This window comes from Podarcis gaigeae (assembly GCF_964106915.1).
Source record: "Podarcis gaigeae genome assembly, chromosome: 2".
Lineage (NCBI taxonomy): Eukaryota > Metazoa > Chordata > Lepidosauria > Squamata > Lacertidae > Podarcis > Podarcis gaigeae.
In genome coordinates, this window is record NC_139679.1 from 75121971 (window position 1) to 75142734 (window position 20764).

The 20764-nt window shown below is 42.2% G+C and overlaps 1 protein-coding gene across 2 annotated transcripts in view; it reads left to right on the plus strand.

Moving 5' to 3' along the window:
• SEMA3G (semaphorin 3G) overlaps nt 1-20764 on the plus strand; it is a 75259-nt gene that overhangs the window by 29816 nt on the left and 24679 nt on the right. Inside the window, exons 2-4 of one of the 2 annotated variants that reach the window (XM_083726563.1) lie at nt 440-600; nt 7875-7937; nt 17090-17209. In XM_083726563.1, the coding sequence (XP_083582689.1) occupies nt 440-600; nt 7875-7937; nt 17090-17209 (344 nt within the window). The remainder of the gene's footprint in view (nt 1-439; nt 601-7874; nt 7938-17089; nt 17210-20764) is intronic. The other variant, XM_083726564.1, reaches the window with a different exon arrangement.

Sequence of the window (20764 nt, forward strand, 5' to 3'; positions counted from 1 at the left end):
ATGTGGTTTGCGAAGAATATAAAATATGCAATGCAAATCTGTTTTTTTAAAAAGTTTTCTATAAGGAATCAAAATAAACAAAAATACTGTGTTTCTAATTGCAGTATTATCCAAATCCTACACTTGCAGAAATGCAGAACACAGTGGATAAAATAAAGCGAAAATCAGCCATGATTAAGCGACATTGAAAGCAACGGGATTTGTATGTTACACAAAAACACAAGCACCAAGAGGGCATTGAGTGCACTTTAAAATGTCATGTGTTTACAACCTTAATCCTTAACTATCTTTTGCTGAATTTGCACCTCATGCTTAAGTAATGGCTTGCTCAAGTGAAGTAGGCACACAGAGTACATGTTCAGTTAACATGGACCCTCTTCTTTCAGTTTCCTTTGCCTCACCTTCAGTTTTCCTTTATCATTTATTCCATGTCTTTTAGATCTTTTGGCCACTAACCGCTCAGTCCTGTTCCTTGGGCATCGAGGAATTTTAGATTTCCGCTCCTTGTACCTCGATGAATACCGTGACCGCCTGTTCATTGGAGGAAAGGACACACTTTATTCTCTTCGGCTGGATCAAACCAACATGGATGCTAAGGAGGTAATGTTCTCAATATATAATGCAAATTTAATGTTTACTACAATCATGCATGTTGAATCAGAATTTATAGGGCACTTTTCCAAAGCGCTCAAAGTGGTTTATGTACGTATATTTTTACAATATAGTGGTACCTTGGTTTAAGAACAGCTTAGTTTATGAACAACTTGGATTAAGAACGCTGCAAACCCAGAAGTAGATGTTTCGGTTTGTGAACTTTGCCTTGGAAACAGAACATGTTCCGCTTCCTGTTGAATGTGTTCCATTTGTAAATTGAGTCCCCCGCTGCTATGGGAAAGCACACCTTAGTTTAAGGACTCTTTGGTTTAAGAACGGACCTCTGGAACGGATTAAGTTCGTAAACCAAGGTACTACTGTACTGAGCATTCTTATCCCCATGGGATGAGAGCTGCCATACCTTATCTGAAGCTTCGTGAGGAAGTTCAGGGGGTAGTGGAAGGCCACCAGCTCATGCGCTTTACTACTTTACGTATGTTAGGTGCATGTTTGTTATACACAAGATAGGAGGGTCTTCTTAGTAGGGGATACTAGTACTCCAAGGACCTGAATGATGGGAAGCAAGCCCTGGGAAGTAAGTGAATTGATTCAAATAGGGAATATGCTCTTCGAATAAGGTTGGGATAGTTTATGAAAGGTGGTATACAAATTTAATTCATCATCATTATCATTCACAGGCTTTAGTCAAGACAAGTGAGCAAAGTCCACACTTTGGGAGGAATTCAGCATAGCTGCTTGGCTGATGGAACAATCTACCCTCTCCTCTCCCAGTGTGCTGCTCTGTGGGTTCTCCTGCCATTTGGAGGGGGGAGGAGGAGGCCCCCAGAAGTCCTTGCGTAGGTTTCTGCTGGTGGGACTGGTTAGTTGACTCCACCCATTGATATTGTCTGGCTGTTGCTGGCACTACCTGCGATAGTTCAATTGGTAGAGCATATGAGACTCTTAATCGTAGGTCATGGGTTCAAGCCCCATGTTGGGTGAAAGACCCCTGCCTTGCAGGGGGTTGGACCCTCATGGTCCCTCTCTCCCAACTCTACAATTCTATGATTTTACCTCTGATTTGGCTGCGCTGTATACAATCCAGAAATGGAATAACTGACAGCAATCAAGTACTGACTAACTGGTTTGGCTGTGTGTTTTTGTAGTCCCATAACACTGCCCACCTGCCTAAGCCTCTGTTTATAATCTTTAGTTGTACATTTCCACCTTGGAGTCAGTTTAAACACCACAGAAGTCTCACATTGTATATCCCCTGCAGTTGCGCTGGTGGAGTAAATTCTGCATGCATATGCAGAGGTGCAGTTAAATGGCTTTAAAATGTTCTTCCCATCAAGTGGAGCGCCTTCGTGGGTAATCACTTTCCAATGGCCTCCGTAAGGATACTTAAAGCATCCCTCAGAGGAGCCGTTTTTCCATAGAAGCTGAAACTTGAGATGAACAGAAGGCATTCAGTAAAGCCCAGGCCTTAAGCAGACTTATTGCCCAGGGCAGAGAACTTCATTAAATAGAAGCCAGAAATGTGACACCAGCCAAAGGTTGGGGGTGGATGGGAGCCTGTGTAAGGAATGTTCCAGTCCAAAAGAGATCATATTGCAATTATATGTAATTGGAAGTGTGAGAAGTCTAGACATATGATCAGGTTATGAGCAATTAATATAAGTCTGCAGAAGGATCCGACTGTCATACAGTATATGGTAAATTAACCTCTGAGTCAAAATCCAGCAAAACTGTGACAGGAAATGAGATACTTGACAGGATGGATGTCTCTCGTACCTTTTCGTGTGTGCAAATTGCTATATGGGAGTCATTCTATTCCTCCTTCCAATAATTCTGTGAAGCAGGCCACTTTAATACCATCATTTTACAGGTTCAGAACTAGGGCTGGAAGCGTTGCGTTGTAAATTTAAGCAGGGAAAACAGGTAGAGAAAAACAGGACTTGACGTCACCAACTGGTGGCAGATAAAGTTTTCAATTTTTGTACAACTGAAAGGCGTGAAGCCACTTATTTTTAAAAAAATCAGTACTTTGCAGGGGTGGGTGGGTTATGTCACTATTATCTCCCTCAAATAACAGTTTTCAGTGGCTACTAGCCATGATGGCTCTGTATTGCCTCCATTGTCAATGGCCACATGTTGCTGGGGAACACAAGAGTGCTGTTGTACTCCTGTCCGGCTTGTGGGGTTCCTAGGGGCATTTGGGTTGGTTGCTGTGAAAACACGAAGCAGAACTAGATGGGCCTTTGGGATGACCCCTCAGGGACCTTTTAATGCTCTTATATTCAAAAGCAGGCCCCAAACATCATGGGCACTACTATCACCAGTGCCAAAATATACAAAACATAGTCCCCCCCTCTCTTTTTTTTGTCATTAAAGTATCTTTACACTAACGACACGTTACATCCAGTACTTGTTCTGAGATTAACTCAAGTGAGGTCCAAACAGTTGTTTTCCTTTTTGTACTGCCGTCTTATCTTGGGTGGGTTGAACTGAAGCACTGAAGTGGCAGACCCCAGGATTTTGTAGCTGAGTGTTGCTGATTGTATGTGCAGATAGCATGCCTGCTCCCTCCTATCTTTAATTTTGGAAAATTAAGATTGGCATTTGGCGTTCTAGAGCAGCTACAGGCTATGTTGCCCTATTGCTTAATGATTTTCCTCCTTCTCAACTTTTTCCAGTAAGGTAGCGTCAAGGAAGTTGCTACTGGGAGGTGTATATAATTGATTCTCATTTCCTTCTCTTCCCAAGGTCAGGGAGGAACTGATTCACACACACACACACACACACACACACACACACACACACACACTTAGTTCTTTAGGAAGTTGTGGCGTTTGACATTGGAAAACATGATACATGTTTATTCTACCATTTAATTTAAAAAAAAAATACCAGCTGCTTTATTACTTCAACTCCCATTGAGCTAAATGGCTCTAGAAACTTTTCACACGGCCTGACTGATTTTTATCATGATATTGATTAAGCCACACCATTGCTCCCTGCCACCTTCTGGCTCTCTTCCCTCCCCCTCCTTAGCACAATCTTTTTCACTACATTATGTACCAAGACTGATAGGTTCAGGTGAAATACCACATGAAAGAAGATGGTGCAATATGGCAGAACTTCCCATTGAGCCTATCTGTGAAGGCCCTTTTATGAACATTTGGTTTTCACAAAGCATTCTGTTTTCTTGGCACCACTCAGGGGTAACTAAACAATACTGTGCCTGTCAGGTCTAACTATTGGCCATGGAGGATGGAGCTGATGTTATGATCCAACAACATCTAAAGGGCACTGGCTACCCTTACATTACTGCCACAGCAGGGCTATATGTACTGTAGCAAGAGCACTCCCCAATCTACTTAATGCATTGTCAAGAATGAGGATCCATCTCCCCAAATAAAACAGAATTGCATTACTTTTGATATGCTAAGTGCATATGCAGTATTAAAAAAAATATTACTGTAATTTAAATAGAAATACAATGCATTTCATCGTAGTGGGGAAGACTGTATCTGCATGGCTTCAGTCTGCTATCCATATGCTAACTGTTGATGGACAACTTCAAAGGTTCTGTTGCCCCTACTTACAGTTATTTGCCTTGGAACTGGGCTTGGACTAGACAGTCCTTCAAATAGAGGACTTACTCAAACAGAGAACTGTTCTAAGGAGGAGAGTTTGACTTTTGTTTGAGTGCCTAAATAGAGTTAACTTTTTATAAATATTTTTTAAAAGAATGCTGAGCATTATAGTTTTTAAATATGGCAGCTGGAAGACAACACTTTGGTTCTTTTCTTAGATGTTTTGTAGACTTTTGTTTCATTAATCCTCCTGCTCTGTGATACCCCACCCACTCCAGTCTCTAGTTGGTAAAACATGTAGGGGCAGGCCCATGAAACGTTCCATGGGATAAGAGTGCATTTATTATAATAAATCACACAGTTTGGCTTCTTGATGCCATTTTGGAAAGGAGATTTTAAGTACCACTGTGTTCAGCTGGCATCTTAGCCAGCTGCAAGTTTTAGCTTTTACTTAGAAAGAGCAAGAAGATCAAACTTTTGTTTGTGTGTCGCTGTGTCCTTGAGGGTGTGAGACCACACAAAAGGGAAATGGAAGGTCAAAGGAGACCCTTCTCCTCTACATCTTACAGAAAATGAATGTCTCTCCAGAATTCTCTGCCAGCACATTAGTCTGTAAAACAAACTTTATAAATCAGTCCATGGCTTGCATAAACAGTTGCTAGGCTTATGGTTAAAGAGCCAAGTTGTAAGGCCAGGTTAGGGTTAACCAGATGTCCTTTATTTGAAAAGATCTCTCTAAATTCTCTCCTAATTCATGAAACTGCAACTCTTTGTAGGATAATGGATGCCTTTTGCTTGAGATAAAAATGACTCCAGAGGCTCCTTTATTTTTGAAATATTAATCTGGCATCTTATATTCTTTATTACCATATTAAATGGAGTGAAGCATCCATTACAGGCAAAAGAATAAGATTTAGCTTCCTTCTCTAAGGAAGCACTTTATTTTGTTTCTTCCTTTTATGTTTTCTTCCAGTTACTATCTTGGGTGATTTTAACATTTCGCCCCTTCTCTTTTTAGGACATTTTCTTTTCATGAGTATGAACCAATAAATATGGATTTCTTGTCTTCTCATGTTGCTCTACTCTAAGCCCCCATTCTGTCTTGTTTCGGTCCTGATTCTGCATTCCTTCAAACGTGTTACTCTGTTCTACATTCTTGTGGGTCTTCCCTTCCTCCACCTTTCTTCATATACCATCTTTACTCCTATCCTTGCGCTTCTGAGCATACATAGCCATGGCATGCCGTAAATAATATTGTGGAGATAATTTAATAATAATAATAATAATAATAATAATAATAATAATAATAATAATACCATATGATCTTAAGGCACTTTCAAACGACGTTCATCCTGATTGGTTTGTAGGGAGATTAGACAACAATGGCTGTTTAAGGAGCATTCATTCTGATTTGCTTGCCAGGGAAGTTAGATGAAGTGGAGTCAAAGCAAGCGTTATCCCACATTTTCCAATGCATTTCTCTGCCGTTTCCCTTATCACAAAAGTTCTGATATTTGGGGGGGGGGGGGGAGGCAGGTTTGTTGCAAGATGCCTTCTTCCAACTGTGCAACTTGCATTTGCCAGTATGTGATTGAATCTCACCTGAAAATAGCCACGGTCTGGAAGTGAACATTCATTTTAGGTTTTTGTTTGTTTGCTCTGTCTCCTGCAAAGGAAGCTTATTTTAACTGCTTGATACTGGGGGGAGTATTTGTTGAGTACAACAGAGGTGAAAATGAGCACTGCAGCTTCCTGCCTGTGGTAAACCATTACGATTATAACTAACGCCTTATCTCGGTGGGGAGGGGTGTTATGTAGTGAAGTTTCACCCTGGGCCAGCAGGGGGATACTGTATATAGTTTTCACTCAGGTCTGTAGATAGTTTTCACTGGAGGATGCCTCATCACTGCTGGCCTCTTCATGATGCACCGGAACTGGCTTCTTAGCAAGACGCGGGCTGCTGGACTTGCGGATCTCCTGGGCGGAGCGTTCAGCAGCTTCTGAGGCCACAGCCTCCTCAATGGCTTTCTGTAGCGTGAGGTCTGGCTTGGCGAGGAGACGCCGTTGCAGATGGATGTCCCGGACCCCGCAGACGATTCGATCCATCAGGGCATCGTCTAAGTCTCGGAACTCACAGTGCATTGCAGCCTGTCGCAGGGCGGTGGTGTAGTTGTTGATTGACTCCCCCTCTGCCTGGTTCCGGTGGTAGAACGCATGGCGGGCAGCAATCTTGGACGGCTTTGGTGCGTAGTGGTTGCGGAGCTTCTCTTGGATCGTGTCCCATGGTGTTGCCTGGACTGCTTCAGGCACAACCAATGCTCGGGCCGTCTCAAACACCTCAGGCCCACAGAGACTGAGGAATAGGCCCCGCTTCCGATCCTTTGATACTGCTGTCAGCTCGTTGGCTTGGAGGTAGCAGTCGAACCGAGCGAGGTAGGAGTCCCATGATTCAGAGGCTGGCGCAAACGGCGGTAGAGGCACAAGTGAAGCCATGATTCCGATGCCGGCGTGAAGGGCGATGGATGGAACACAGTGCTCTTAGCCAGAACAGTCAGCTCTGAATTGGTTCTGTCCAGTGATTTCGCTCAGTGATTTCGCTCTGTGATTCAGCTCAGTGATTCAGCTCAGTTCAGAGGCTGGCCGCATCTGGCTGTGCTCTGATGTCCATCGATCCCACCTTCGTCGCCAGTGTTAAGTTGTGGGTTGACATAACAGACGACACAGCGATTTCTCCAAGTAGCTCTTTATTTTGTAAGCTGGAGTAGAACTAACTGCAAACAGCTCAGCCGGCCTGCTTTTATAGGCAGCCGGCTGTCAACATTGTAGCAACAACAGCCCAGAGTTCCCGCCTAAAATAACTGACGTGGACCTGAGTGAAAACTATCTACAGACCTGAGTGAAAACTATATACAGTATCCCCCTGCTGGCCCAGGGTGAAACTTCACTACATAACAGTAATGACTTGTATTGGTTCCAAATATCTGTGATAATCAAAGCTTCTTGAAATTGAATTGGTTATTATTATTATTATTATTTACATTTGTATCCCACTTTCCCCTCTTCCCCATTTTATCCTCACAACAATTCTGAGAGGTACGTTAGGCTGAGAGTAAGGGCTCATCCTGCTTGCCTCACCACTTTCGCCCAGGAAAAACCGATATTTACCACTGAATCAGAGCAAAAACCAATTGGGTTTTCTCCCAATTGATGTTTGCTCTGATTTAGCACTAAAGAGAGGGTTTTCTGGGGGAAAGGAGCAGGCCAAACAGAAAACCACTTGGACCTGTGCCTAAAAAGCATGGGATAAGCAGAAAACTGATTGGAGCCGAGCTTTCTGTGCATGGAACAAGCAGAAGTGTTGATGAGCCCTAAGAGACAGACCGAGTGAGCTTCATGGCTGAGGGGGATTTGAACTCTGGTCTCCCAGTTCCTAGTCTGAAATTCTAACCACTATGCCACAATGGTTCTCAGAGGTTAACATTCCTTCAGGTAAAGTCTATGTACAGGACAATTTTATTCCTGGCAAAAAGTACAAGCATAACAAGGAATTTAGTTGTTTGTCAAATAGCAAGAAGGACGAAGACCCTGCACCAAGGATTTTCTTCTCGGCCTGAGGAAACTCACTCCCCAATCCCATGTCCTCGGAATGTCTTGCACTTACGTTTTTGCCTTATGTTGCAGATCTACTGGCCGCCACTGCCTGGACAGAAAGAAGAATGCTTTCGGAAAGGAAAAGACCCAGTGGTAAGTCACCTTGAAAAGCATCCTGATTAATTTCCTATGAGTTTTGGCACTCCTCTGATGACATGTTTGAAATGAACCTGCGACTTCTGGGAAAAGGCAGGCTGCATCCCTTGCTGACATCATCTTAATCAGTTCATCCTACTTCCATTTGGGGCAACTCCTCTATCCCTCTTCTAGCTTGTTGATGCTAGAAACAGGTTTGATGATAATCCGCTCTTCTCAAGGGATCCAGGGAATTGCAGTTCTGCTGAGTCAGTCTAGGGATAGCTGACTAAGATTTCTTAATACTCCATCAAATGTCAGTTCCCAAGATTCTTACTAAGTCACCTTGGCAATTATTATATAACACTAATAAAAGTTTGGAGAACAGAAGGCTAGAGGCATAATACATATTCATGACTGTAATAGAATGGGATGCTGGTGATTAGTATTCATAACCTTGAAATAAAAGTTAAGAATTAGGTTGTTTTAAGCTCACTAAGTATGTGACATTTTATGAAGGCTTTATCACATTTTAATTGTAAGAAAACTTGCCAGTTTTAATGAATATAGATTGGGAACCAGTCCTCCAGGCATTGCGTTCTTGATGCGTCCATACATAAGCATCACATCTTTATAGATTTTACTTGTTCGGGCTGTTAGAAAAGAAAGCTCATCACATGGGAAGGTGAGTAGCTTGAGGGACAGTTCAATGTTTAGCTCCCGCCGGTTGGATTTTGGAAGCATTCCCATGGATAAGTGCACATGAATATGTTTTGTTGGAATGAGTCATCCATGCAGCTTGAAAATTGCTTTCGAATATATGGGGTGGGGTGGGGGGTGGGGTTATAGAAAGGTGAGTGACTACATGTATAAAGGAATGAACTTGCTTCAAGGCTCTTGGTTACATTGTTTTGTGAACTGAAATCTTTTGTGTGTGTGAAAGCGCAATTCTAATTTGAGAATAACTGCCTAGGCATCTCTCTCCGCCCCCAGCTCCATCTTGATACCATATACCAGAAAACTGGTCCCCACCTGCACTTCGATATTCATCTATCGAGTCAAAAAGGGGGACTTTTTTTTAAGTCAAAAAGGGGGACTTTTTTTTAATGATACTAGGAAATAAATATATTGTATGGTCCAGTCTTCCCCAGCTAAAGCCAAGTTCACATATCCACTTCCTGCTAGATGCATCAGTTAACTTACATTTTAGACACAATTGTTTTTGCAGGCATGGGCAAATGGAAGACTTCTTAGGGAAAGAAGAATCTTAAACAAGCAGGAGGAAACTTCCTGCAGTGTCGGGGTACCAGTTATAAGTGGGGTCACCTGAGATGCACCAAAGGGTATCACACACTGAACTATCCAAGGTGAAAGAGAGTGACAGTTGTTGGGGTTTTATTTGAAATATTATCAAATTTTCAAGCAATAAACATAATCATATCAAGAAAAATACAAGTGCATTAGAAAATTAGGAGAACACAATATTTGTAAAGCATGTCTAGTGTAACCCCATATCACAGATTTTGTCACTCATGCATATTACAAAAGGATATCTCACTCAAACATAATATGACAAGTTTCCCATCTCCAAAGTTAAGAAACCACAGGAAAGGCTGATTGGAATAACCATTCTTATTAAAAGCAGAAGAAAGAAAACGTCAACCTGCTGATATCATCATTACCAGAATGATGGGTTAAATAGGCTGCCAAAATCCTCAGGGGCGGGAAGGAAAGTTCATATAGATGTACCAGATGTATATGAACTTGGGTAAAAATGACAAATGTGTTGTTGGGCTAAGTTTGCTTTCCCCCTCAAGAGACATTACAAGGGAGATATGATTACATAAGGAAAGCTCTGCAGAATCAGACCAAATGTTCACCTGGTCCAGCATCTTACTTCAGCATCGCTCTAGGTTGATTGTTCTGTCAGCACAAGGTTTCCAGCTTTCCAGATGGAACAGTCTCCCTTGTCTTCCCCCATGCCTTGTTCTGGGTGTTCTCCCACCCCACAACCCAACTTCAGGGATTAAAGGGGGTTCATGGCGGGAGGAGAGGGGGACAGAGACCCAGAATCCTTTGAGGGAAAGAATGTGCTTTGAATGTGCTTTAAAGGTGTAGTGTGTATGGTGACTACACTACCTGAAAGACCATAATTTTCTGCATGAAGATGTCCACATATTATAGTCATCAGGGGATGCTAGGACAGCTCCTTCTGCCCTCATTGGATACATTCAGATGCCAGGTTAAACAACCCCACTTGAAGGTGTGTGTATGTGTGTTTTAAAAAAAAACATATATTGTGGTACTGTTCATTGTTCTTGCTTTTTTGTTTTATTTTCTTACTGCTGGATTGTGTTTCTTTTGTTTTAAGATATTTTGACTGCAATCCACCCCGAATACCTTATTTGAGTAAACATGGGATATAAATGTTTTATACATAAACAAATACATATGTGGTATATTTATATTACTTTTCTCATAGCTGCAGTGTTTTCCATTCCCTTACTTTGTGGGTGAGAAATCTTTTGGTTCTCCAGATGTCATTGGACTACAACTCCCATCATCCCCAGCCAGGACAGGTCCAGGTGAGGGATGCTGGACGTTGTAGTCCAGCAGTATCTGGAGAGCCACAGGCTCCCCCACCTTTCCCTTGCATAGCTTACCCTCACCACTGCTCTGTGAGGATTACTGGGAGGGAACTGACAGTGGGTGGCCTACAACAACCCACTGAGCTCACAGTTCAGGATTTGCACCCAGTCCTCTAAGTCTGTCTAGGCAGCCACTTGTGTGGACAGAGCCCGGAAAAAAATGTTAATGGGAGCTTTTCCCGCAGGGCTCCTTGCACATTTTACTTTCTAGCTTTGCCTATTCTTTACATATCACTTCACAGTCACGCAAGTAGTTACTTAGAAAACATGCTCTGAGACAATGGGGACCTTGAGAGGCCTAAGAGGGGATCTGAACCCCTTGCTGACAGTCCATCCCAAAGTAATTGCTCCCAAGAGTGGCCATCACTCACTTTGGTTTCCACATGTTTATTTTGCAATCTGTCACCAATGGCTGCAGCCTTTCGGGTAACTAGCCTTTTAAAATTCCAGCTCCTTGCTATTTTAGTGGGTAACTTTTGCAGAAACAAAGCAGGGAATCCTCTGAAATGAAGCATTTAGCTACACTGAAGGGCACTACAGTATTCAGGCTCTTAATATGGGAACTTGACCCATGCCACACTGCAGGGAACAGAGGAATGGAAGTAGTCCTTAATTATAATGCCTTTTGGGAATACACTTACCGCCAGAGGTCCAATTATCTTACGGAAGTGAAATGCCTTTGCTGGCGCCGTCCCGCAAAGGCACCCAACTAGAAGGTAAGCATCATTGCCGTCAGCCATTCTGCCTGATGGTTATACTGAATTTTCATAATTCATCCTCATCACTGCACTGTGAAGTTTACTAGGAGGGAACTGAGGCAGACAGACAGTGGCTTCCACAAAGCAATCCACCAAGTTTTGTAAACTGTAGATTTCTGCACTGTACCTTTCTTTGATTCTTCTATCGATAACACTTTGTGACTTTGTTGACAACACTGCCCGTTCCTTTTCTTTTCATTATTTATTGCCTCTGTGAGCTGGTACATGATACCCAGACATTATGCCCTCATTTATAACCACTGGTTGGCTCTTCTCCCTCAGTGCTCCATTGAACACTGAGAGGATCTGGAAACTAAACATTATGAGGAACAGTTGAGGAAGTTGAACATTTTTAGCCTGGAAAAGAGGAGAGTGAGAGGAGATATGATAGACATCTTCAAATATCTAAAGGGCTGAGCAAGCTTGGTTTCTTCTACTCTGGAGGGTAGGACCCAAACCAATGGATTCAAGTTACAAGAAAGCAGATTCTGACTAAACATCAGGAAGAACTTTCTGACACTAAGAGCTGTTCAGCAGTGGAACAGACTTCCTTACAAGGGGGTGGACTCTCTTTCATTGGAGGTTTTTAAGCAGAGGTTGGATGGTCGTCTGCCATGGATACTTTAGTTGAGATTCCTTTTTTTCAGGGATTTGGACTAAATGACCCTTGGGATCCCTTACAACTCTATGATTCTTTGATTCTAGGATTGTAGAATACAGTGGTACCTCGGGTTACAGAAATAGTGCTTCAGGTTAAGAACTTTGCTTCAGGGTGAGAACAGAAATCGTGCTCCGGCGGTGCGGCAGCAGCAGGAGGCCCCATTAGCTAAAGTGGTGCTTCAGGTTAAGAACAGTTTCAGGTTAAGAACGGACCTCCAGAACGAATTAAGTTCTTAACCTGAGGTACCACTGTAGAGAAATCAAGCCAACCAACTGAGTGAATTCTAGTTACCACAAGTGGCTGCATCATGAGCATAACATTTTGCATGTCTGTTGACTGATAAGGAGAGGGACAACAAGTATTCCTTGTTTTCAGGTGCTACTTTTAACTCTGGTTCCCTCTTGCCTGAGAAAAACCAGTTGCTCCTGTAGTATGTTTGTGAGACTAGGAGTGTCAGAAGGTTTCTCTAAGCCCCGTAATTCAGCTAAATGGAAACAGAGATTAATCATGGTTGACAGAATTAAATAGACTCATTAGAACTCCTCATGCCACTAGAAAAACAGTAGTAGTGAATGCTAAAAGAAATGGAAACAAGGACTTCAGAGCCAACTTTCTTATTATAAGGGGAGGAGAAATGGGTGTATGAAAGCAATTAGATTATCGGCAGTGAACTCTGGTTGTTTATCTGGACTAAGGACCTTGGTAATTTGATGCTAAACTCCTCTATTTTGGTTTAGCTTAACATGGCAAAAGGTATATTAGGACTCCATTGGAATATAGTGTTTCCAACCTTAAGCTTAAAAATGTGAACTCTTTTAAAATCACTTATTCTTTCATGTCACAAGTTATTAAATTTTACAACATGGGGGCTCTTATCCTGCCCCATTTCCAGTATTTTCTTGTTCCTATTTCCCTCCAATATGTTAGAAAAGATGGCAATCCAAGAAAGAAGTCAGGATGTGAGAGGTTAATTTGTGACTCTCATTTTTGTACAAAAGGTGCATTATCTGAATACTTTAATGTTGTTAAACCTGCCAGCTTTTAAATAAATCACAGTTTATGAAACATTGGGAAGGATCATCTTGACATTGCAAATTTTCACAATGTGAGGAAGAATGTAAGAAAAACATGAACACCTTATGGAGGTTGTTTTGAGAAATAATAAATTTCTTTTGAACACATTCAGACCTCAACCTTTTTCCCTTGATTGTGATTCTGACTTTTGTGAATGTGACACTTCCCTGCCATGAATTAGACTTCTGCTTCACTTGCTATTAATCCCTGTATAGTCTTAACTGGGTACCAACTTTGGCCTGGCTTTGAACCCATGTACTAGAAGCAGGGGGTTATGTAACCCATTATTTCGTTCCCTTGAGGTTTGTAATTTATTACCTAAAAAAAATAAAAATAAAAATTGGTACAGCTAAGATAGATAATCAGAGATAGGATATAGCATGTTCTATTTGATAGGGTGATGCAGAGTAAGAGGGCCAGGATAGGAGTGGGAGTGACTAAGCATCTGTTTTTCTACAGCAATAGATGTAGTTCCTTCTGTGTGTTGTGAGATGGATAGATCTTTAGAGGCCATCGGAATCTGGAGGTGCCTTCAGCAGTCTCCCTGACTTCTCTGTGCTTATCTGCCAATGCTAGCTGCTCCGGAAAAGGGAGCAATTAATCTAGGTCAGACTTGTGAATGGTCATTTGTCATCCTGCTGTGTAACAAACTAAACTTCCTTTTTAAATGACTACTTTGTCCAGATCAAGGTTGTATGTCTCCTTCATTTCCTGCCATTGTCCCTCCCACCACCACTATTACATTTTGCCCTATATCTCTGTCCGAATTTGAGAGCAGCTGGAATTAGGTTCCTTGCTGATGTTCCGTCTTGGGGACAGAACATAAGGAGAGCCTTGCTGGTTCTGGTCCAGCATTCTGTTTCCCAGAGGGTCCAGCCAGATGCCTATGGAGGCTCCTAAGCAGGGCCCAAGGGCAACAGTCCTCTCCTGATATTGTTTCCCAATATCTGGTATTCAGAAGCATGGTGCTTCTGACTCTGGATATACTAGTATACATCCATCATGAGTAGGTAGCTATGGAACATTTCTGTTATGAAAAGTTTTGGGATATTTGCAGGAAGCTATGGGCCACACATGGATTGCTGCTTATGCCATGTGGCTGTCCTGATGGTTTTGAGGAAGCAAGTTTTGAGACAAGACTTATTTTTGCAAAAGCCATGTTGATTGTTTTCCAGCTAGATTTATCCTTCTGAATGCCTGATAATTGTATATTTAATTAAGCTTTCTACCAGTTTATCTAGAGCAGTTGTAGATATCTGACCTGTAATTTCTCAGATCACCCTGGACACCCCCCTTTTTTTAACGATGTGTTACTTTGACCACTTTCCAGTCTTCAAGTACAGAGTACAAGTACAGTCTTCGGTACAAGTTACATATTTTTGTAGGTGATAAGTAATTTCATATCTGAGTTCTTTTGAGAACTCTCAGATGAATAACATCTCGATTCAGTGATTTGTTAGTTTGTGAGAGGCCTAAAACATCATCTCTTGTCACTACTATTAGCCTCAGTTTCTCAGACTCCCTTTCTGAAAATGTCACTTTAGGTGTGGGTATCTGCCCCATGTTCTCTACAGTGAAGATGGATGCTAATAATTCAGTTTCACTGCAATCTCCTTATCCTTCTTTAGCACACTTTGACTTTTTTATGTTGTTGCCAAACAGCTTCCCTAACCACTTTCCTGCTTGTAATATATTTGATTATTTTTATTGTTGGTGTTAATGTTTTAGTAATACGCACCTCCAATACCTCTCTCTCTATCTCTGCATTCCTGATGGCATTTCTTTTGCCGATGTTTGTGTTCCTTTTTGTTCTCATTTGGGTAAGATGTCCATTACCTAACCATGCTTCCTTGTTGCCTCAAAGAGCAAAGTGGAGGTGGATTTCCTGGGTGAGAGGCAGTCTGGAAGACGTGGTGGAGTGATGAAGGGCAGTGAGAGCCGTTACATTTCTGTGTTAAGTGTGAAACACCATATAATGTTAGTTTATAATTTAAGAGACATTCCCTTATTTTAGAAAATTGGCTAACCCTTTCATACTAAGTTGTGGACAATGGCCCACATTCCCATGGAGTTGTTGGAGCAGAGGAATGACCAAGACTGTTGTACAAACTGATGACTGAATTTGCAGGTTAAATTACAGTTTATGCCAGTCTTCATTCTGTGTTTTATCCTCATTGACACAAAATTATTACATACCAAACTTTAAAATCACATACAGACACAGAGACATGGCCAAATAGCTATCTAGCAAAGCGAGTGTAAACTGGCAATGCTTGGTTGGGGTTCTGTTCTGCATCTTGGTTTCTGATCAATGGTCTGGAGGCAGCTAGTGGCCTCCTGGAACGAACCCAGTACCTTGGCTCACGATCTAAGCTCCCATATTTCATGGAATTGGAAGGAGTCTCAATGTTTGTGCATGCCAACAACCTGTAGCACTGAAGTGGTATTTGTCATTCCCAAACTGTTTGTTCTAGGGCCCATTAATTAATACAGAATCTGCTTTCCTTTAAACTGCCTCTTAGTGTTATTGTCTTTGCAGGCAGAGGGCAATTATTCCCTGTCCTTTTTGAGGAACTCTTTTGCATCGTGTTGCCCTTTGGAGGACATCTGACTCTCAGCAATTTTATTATAACTCTTGGGATTTTAATTGTAATTTTATGATTTAATCCATAAATCATGTATATAGCATTCTTAAGCATAAATAGCTATTAAAGTGACTTTGATACAGATCAACAGCAAAGGAGTTCAGAATCAAACTGGGGGAGAAGCCTTGTGGATTTCTTTTAAAGATCGATTCTTCGACAATTTCGTGGTTTGAAGTAGGGGTAAAGAGGTTCTGCATGGTTGTTTTTTTTAAAAAGTTGAAGTATTGTCAAGCCTACTTCTTGGAATTTCTAAATAAAGATGCTGTTTCTAGCCCTATTGTGACAGTTTCTTCCTGTTTTCTGCTAACCTGACAGCACTGTTACGTAGCATATATCTTGGCTCATACAGGAAATCAGGGCACAAGGCAATATGAAGACCTCACTTCCTGGCCTGAGTTGACCATACAATGTGATGGAGGCAGAGGGGTCACACGTGTAGTCTGATGAGGGAAAGGGCTTGCATTAGCTAGAGTGGAGTGGCAGGGCGTGTGGGATACGTGCCAAACGTATTTTTAAATTAAAAAAGCAGGAATTTACTGCCCATTTCCACAATAACAAGGAAGGCCTGATGCCTAGCTAGACATAATACAATGGGGATTGGTCATGTGAGTTTGGAGAGAGGAATGGACTGTGTGACTGTAAAGGTATTTGGCATTGTTCTGTGCACTTGCATGTGGAACCAATTTTTTTGCACCATTGTGGTCCTTAGGGGATTGGAAAACACTATAGGGTTTACATCTGCATGTATCCCTTCCTGCTATTTGGATCCTAGGCGTAGGGTGGGGAAAGAGCTCAGCATTGTTGCTGACTTTGACCCAGAGGACAATGCTGGCAAGTCCAATATGACACCTGCTTTCATTCTGAATTGTTTTGGCTATACTGCCTCCTTTTCTGCCATAGTCACTTTTATTTAATTAGTTAATTAATTAAACTTTTTTAAAAAATTCCACTCCAGCCAAAAAAGCACCCAGAACAGCTTACAAATCACAAAAACACACAGAAGAAGTCTGCCGGATCAGGCCAATAGCCCATCTAGTCTAGTTTTCACAGTGTCTGACTAGATGCTTGTGGGAAACCAGCAAGCAGGAAGAGAGTCCTACTCTCAGACTTACCATCTAAAAAAGACATGGGGGGAAAAGGGAGAAAGCAATAAATAAGCTCAGGTTAAAGCTCAGGTTGCTCTAAGAACCAACTGGTCTCTCAACTGCGTTGATGGAGAGACCTTGTATCTCTTCTCTTCCCTCTCCTGCTGATTAAGCTCTGATCTCAATGTCCATCCTGTCATCACACCCACCCACCTTTAACCAACTTTGATCATTGCTAAAAGTCGATTTCTGTGATGCACGTGAAGCATCATGAATCCCAATCGTTGTTTCTTTTCCAGACAGAATGTGCCAACTACATCAGAGTGCTTTACCCTTTGAACCGGACACACTTATTGGCCTGTGGAACAGGGGCTTTCCACCCAATCTGCGCTCTTATCTACGTGGGACACCGAGGAGAGGTAAGGAAGGATGTCCTTTCCCCCCTCTGCGATAATGTTAGCCCTGTGACACTATAAATATATGATGTGGGAAGATCCGGCATGTAGAGGAATGCAAAGACATGTGGTTCCTATCACCAAAGACTTAAGAGCAGGGCAGGTAGCAGGTAGATCAGGATCTGCTGGTAGATGGGCAGAAGCAACTCTCAATAGTTTAACAACAGTAAGTAAAAGTTTTAAGTGAAATATCTGCCGTAGCCAGTCTTGAGGTATTTGCTTACCTCTTAACCTTTGACTATATCTTTGTTCCAGTGTGCTGGCCACTATGAGAGTTCTGTGTTAGAACCCCTGGTATACTGTAACTCAGATGTAGATTTGTGTCTGTAATACAGCGTACGTTTTATGAAGTGCTACAGGTAATTTACTCTGTCACTGATCCCATATCTTATGGGATGTCTTAACTCTTCCGTAGGTAGACTGTTGCAGAAGAATATAAGAAGAGCTCTGTGGAATCAGGATCTAGCTCACCATTTGGTTCCCCAAGTGTCAAACTAGGTGCATATGGGAAAATACATGCTGGACTAGGTAGATCAGGAGTTGAGGGATGGGGGAAGTTTTTACAGCCAAGATCTTTACTTAGCCACCCACCCTGCGGGACATTTTTGACAGTCACCTAATGCCATTATGACATCAGGTGACACCCTCAGAGGGACACGCTGATTAGCGCTGAAAGTGACCCTATGATCAGCTGATTGCCTCTGGCAGGACAACTTCAAAGGGCTCACTACAGGCCCCAGTTTATATAATTGCATTCAATTTGGATTCAAACCATGCCTGAAAATGACCATTATTTTCTTTGCAAAGGAAAAAATACTTGAATCCAAACCGTGCTTGGAAATGGACTTTAAAGCAGCTTGCAGTGAGCCCCTTTGAAGATGCACTGTCAATGAAAGCATACCTTCAAACGGGTTTTCTGACAGCCCGTTGAACACAGGAACCCACACACAACCTGCCCCAAATGCACTAGGGAGTTCCCCAATGGAAACTGCTTAGTGCAATCCTACCCATAACATAGAGAGCAATGAAATTGTTGGGAGGGGGATGAGGACAGGGCTATGGGATAATCCTCTCTTTCTCCCTCAGTGCATGAGGTTTGAATGACTGAAGTGTGCTCTAGGCTCAGGAACTTTCTAGCTTTGCATTTCCTCAACAATCTTTCCCAACCATACATTTATATTGCCCTATTAAACAGAAAGGCTGATTTAAGTGCTTGTATTTCTTTAAACAGGGGGAGGGGGAAACCTTGTTGCCCAATAAACTGGACTGTAATATCAGATGCACTTAAGTCTTCTTGTTGTTATGGGTTAATGTGGCTGGACTTGTGGAATTTGTCCAACCATGTAAGCATCCAGGAAAGAAATGGATTTTGGGTCTATTAATCTGTCAGGCTGATTGATGCTCTACTGTGTATCCGACCCCATCTCATACGACCTCTCCTCTCTGGTTGTTTTTTTAAAGAGAAATCCACGCCCCCTTTATTTTTTGGACACTCACTCCAAGCACATTCTGTTAGCTATTTGAAGGGAAGAAGGAACAAGAAAGATGGCTGTGTAAAAGAGAGAGAGAGAGAGCGCCTAAAATGGGGAACAGAGCCAAGAACCAGGGAAGAGGCAGGTGAAATTGAGATCTCAACGACTGTGCTCAGAAGAGAAGCAGCATGTTCTTAATAATTTGCATTAAACCACCTGTCTCTTGGGGTGGGCAGACAGACATGAACACCAGCTATTTCTCTCCCTGTGCAACAATGCTTGGCTGCCTCATGTGAGAACTACAAGTATGGCTGGCTGATGTCATGACTGGGAGAGTCCAGAACACCAATTTTGGACTGCGGTTTTATTTGTCTGGTGTTGGGAGCTACTAACCATATTGCTAAACTTCCTACTCCAAGAAAGGAAGGCCATTGTGACATGGATCTCATTTACTAGCTCAATCCCTGTGGTTCTTTTCTGGACTGATTCCTGAAGTTGTACAGTCTTTATGGATTTAGACAGTGCTTGCTTCCTGCTGGGATATATATATATATACCGGTATATAATTTTACACGCGCACGCACACGCACACGCACACACACACACACACACACACACACACACACATTAATTATAAAATATGTGGGTGGCATTTCCCTCCCTCCAAGCTTTTGATTTCCCTCTGAGCCGTTGCTCATAAATCAAGCTGGCCTTAGCAGGAAGGTCATTCAGCTTCACCCTGTAACCCCTCTCGCTTGGGAGGATTTGACTCGCAGAAGCTTTTATTGAGTGCATGAGAGAAAGGACCCTTTCAGCACAGCTGTTCATCGTGAGCAAAAGGGATGATCGGACTGTCCCTCTGACATCTCACCCCATAACCATATCCGGCAGTGCCTCCCCCCTTTGCTAAACACTCATGCTAATTTAGCCACATTATTGAGAGGCGTAACAAAATACAATTGGGGTCCTGTGCTGTGCTGCTGCAGCATGTCAGAAATTTAACAAGGCCTAGCCTTGGCCTTATATTGGCCTGCAAACTGCACTGGGGAACAACCCTGTGCTTGGGTGTGGGTGGACAGTTGCATGATGAAGACATTTAATTAGGCAGCTTGAAGAGGCTGCTTTGTCTGGCCAAGTGGATAACTGGCAGGAAGGCAGGAAAGCACAATCTGTTCCAGGCATTGCAAAGCAGGAGGGTGAATAATACAGATTCCCAGCATCCTTAGGCCCACTGTCTCATATATGCCACTTTTTATTTTTTTTTATTCTTATGATGGTCTGTGGTGCTGGATCAAAAGTGTCATAACTGCTTAGCATCTGAAAGTCCATACAGAGCAAAAGCCTTTCACCAAAATCTTTTAGACAACCCAGCAGGTTGGTTTGGGAAGGAACTCTTTGTTCATCTGGGATCCGGGGTAAGAATGTTCTAGACTAGAGTCTTCACTCTCTCCCTGCCCCTCTGTTCCTATCAGGGGTTACATAACTGTAGTCTAGATTGTAAAATCATTTCCTGGCATACTGGAGAAATGAGGAGATGGTCTTCTGAGCTCTTCTGAAAGTCTTACTGACTCAAAAGGTTCCTCTTGTTCTGGCAGTTTTCTCTGTTGCTGTCTCTCCAAGTCCCAGCTGTTAACATCATGGGCTTGCCTCTCAGTTTCCTGAAACTATGACTGATTAAACTTATCAAAAGAAGACAGGAAAGATGAATAGTGCTCAGGCCTCTGTTAATAATTTTCTGAGTAACCAAATCTGAAATAAGTACAATTCCTTATTGTAAAAACACACCAGAGCCAAAATGATTTCAATAATAAACAAATTAAAGGGCTATCAGTATTGAGAAATATACAGATTTAACATGTTCACACTGAGAGCATAACTACATGTGGTGTTGATTGTATTGCTTACAGTCATGCTGCCATGATCTAATTATTTACTTAGAGGTGACCCCTGGTTTTTTAATTGAGACTGGGGTGTATGGGAAAGGAAAAAATAATCACTTCGCCCTTCAATGTCAAAGAAAATGGCCCAATGGGGGCTTTTGACCAGT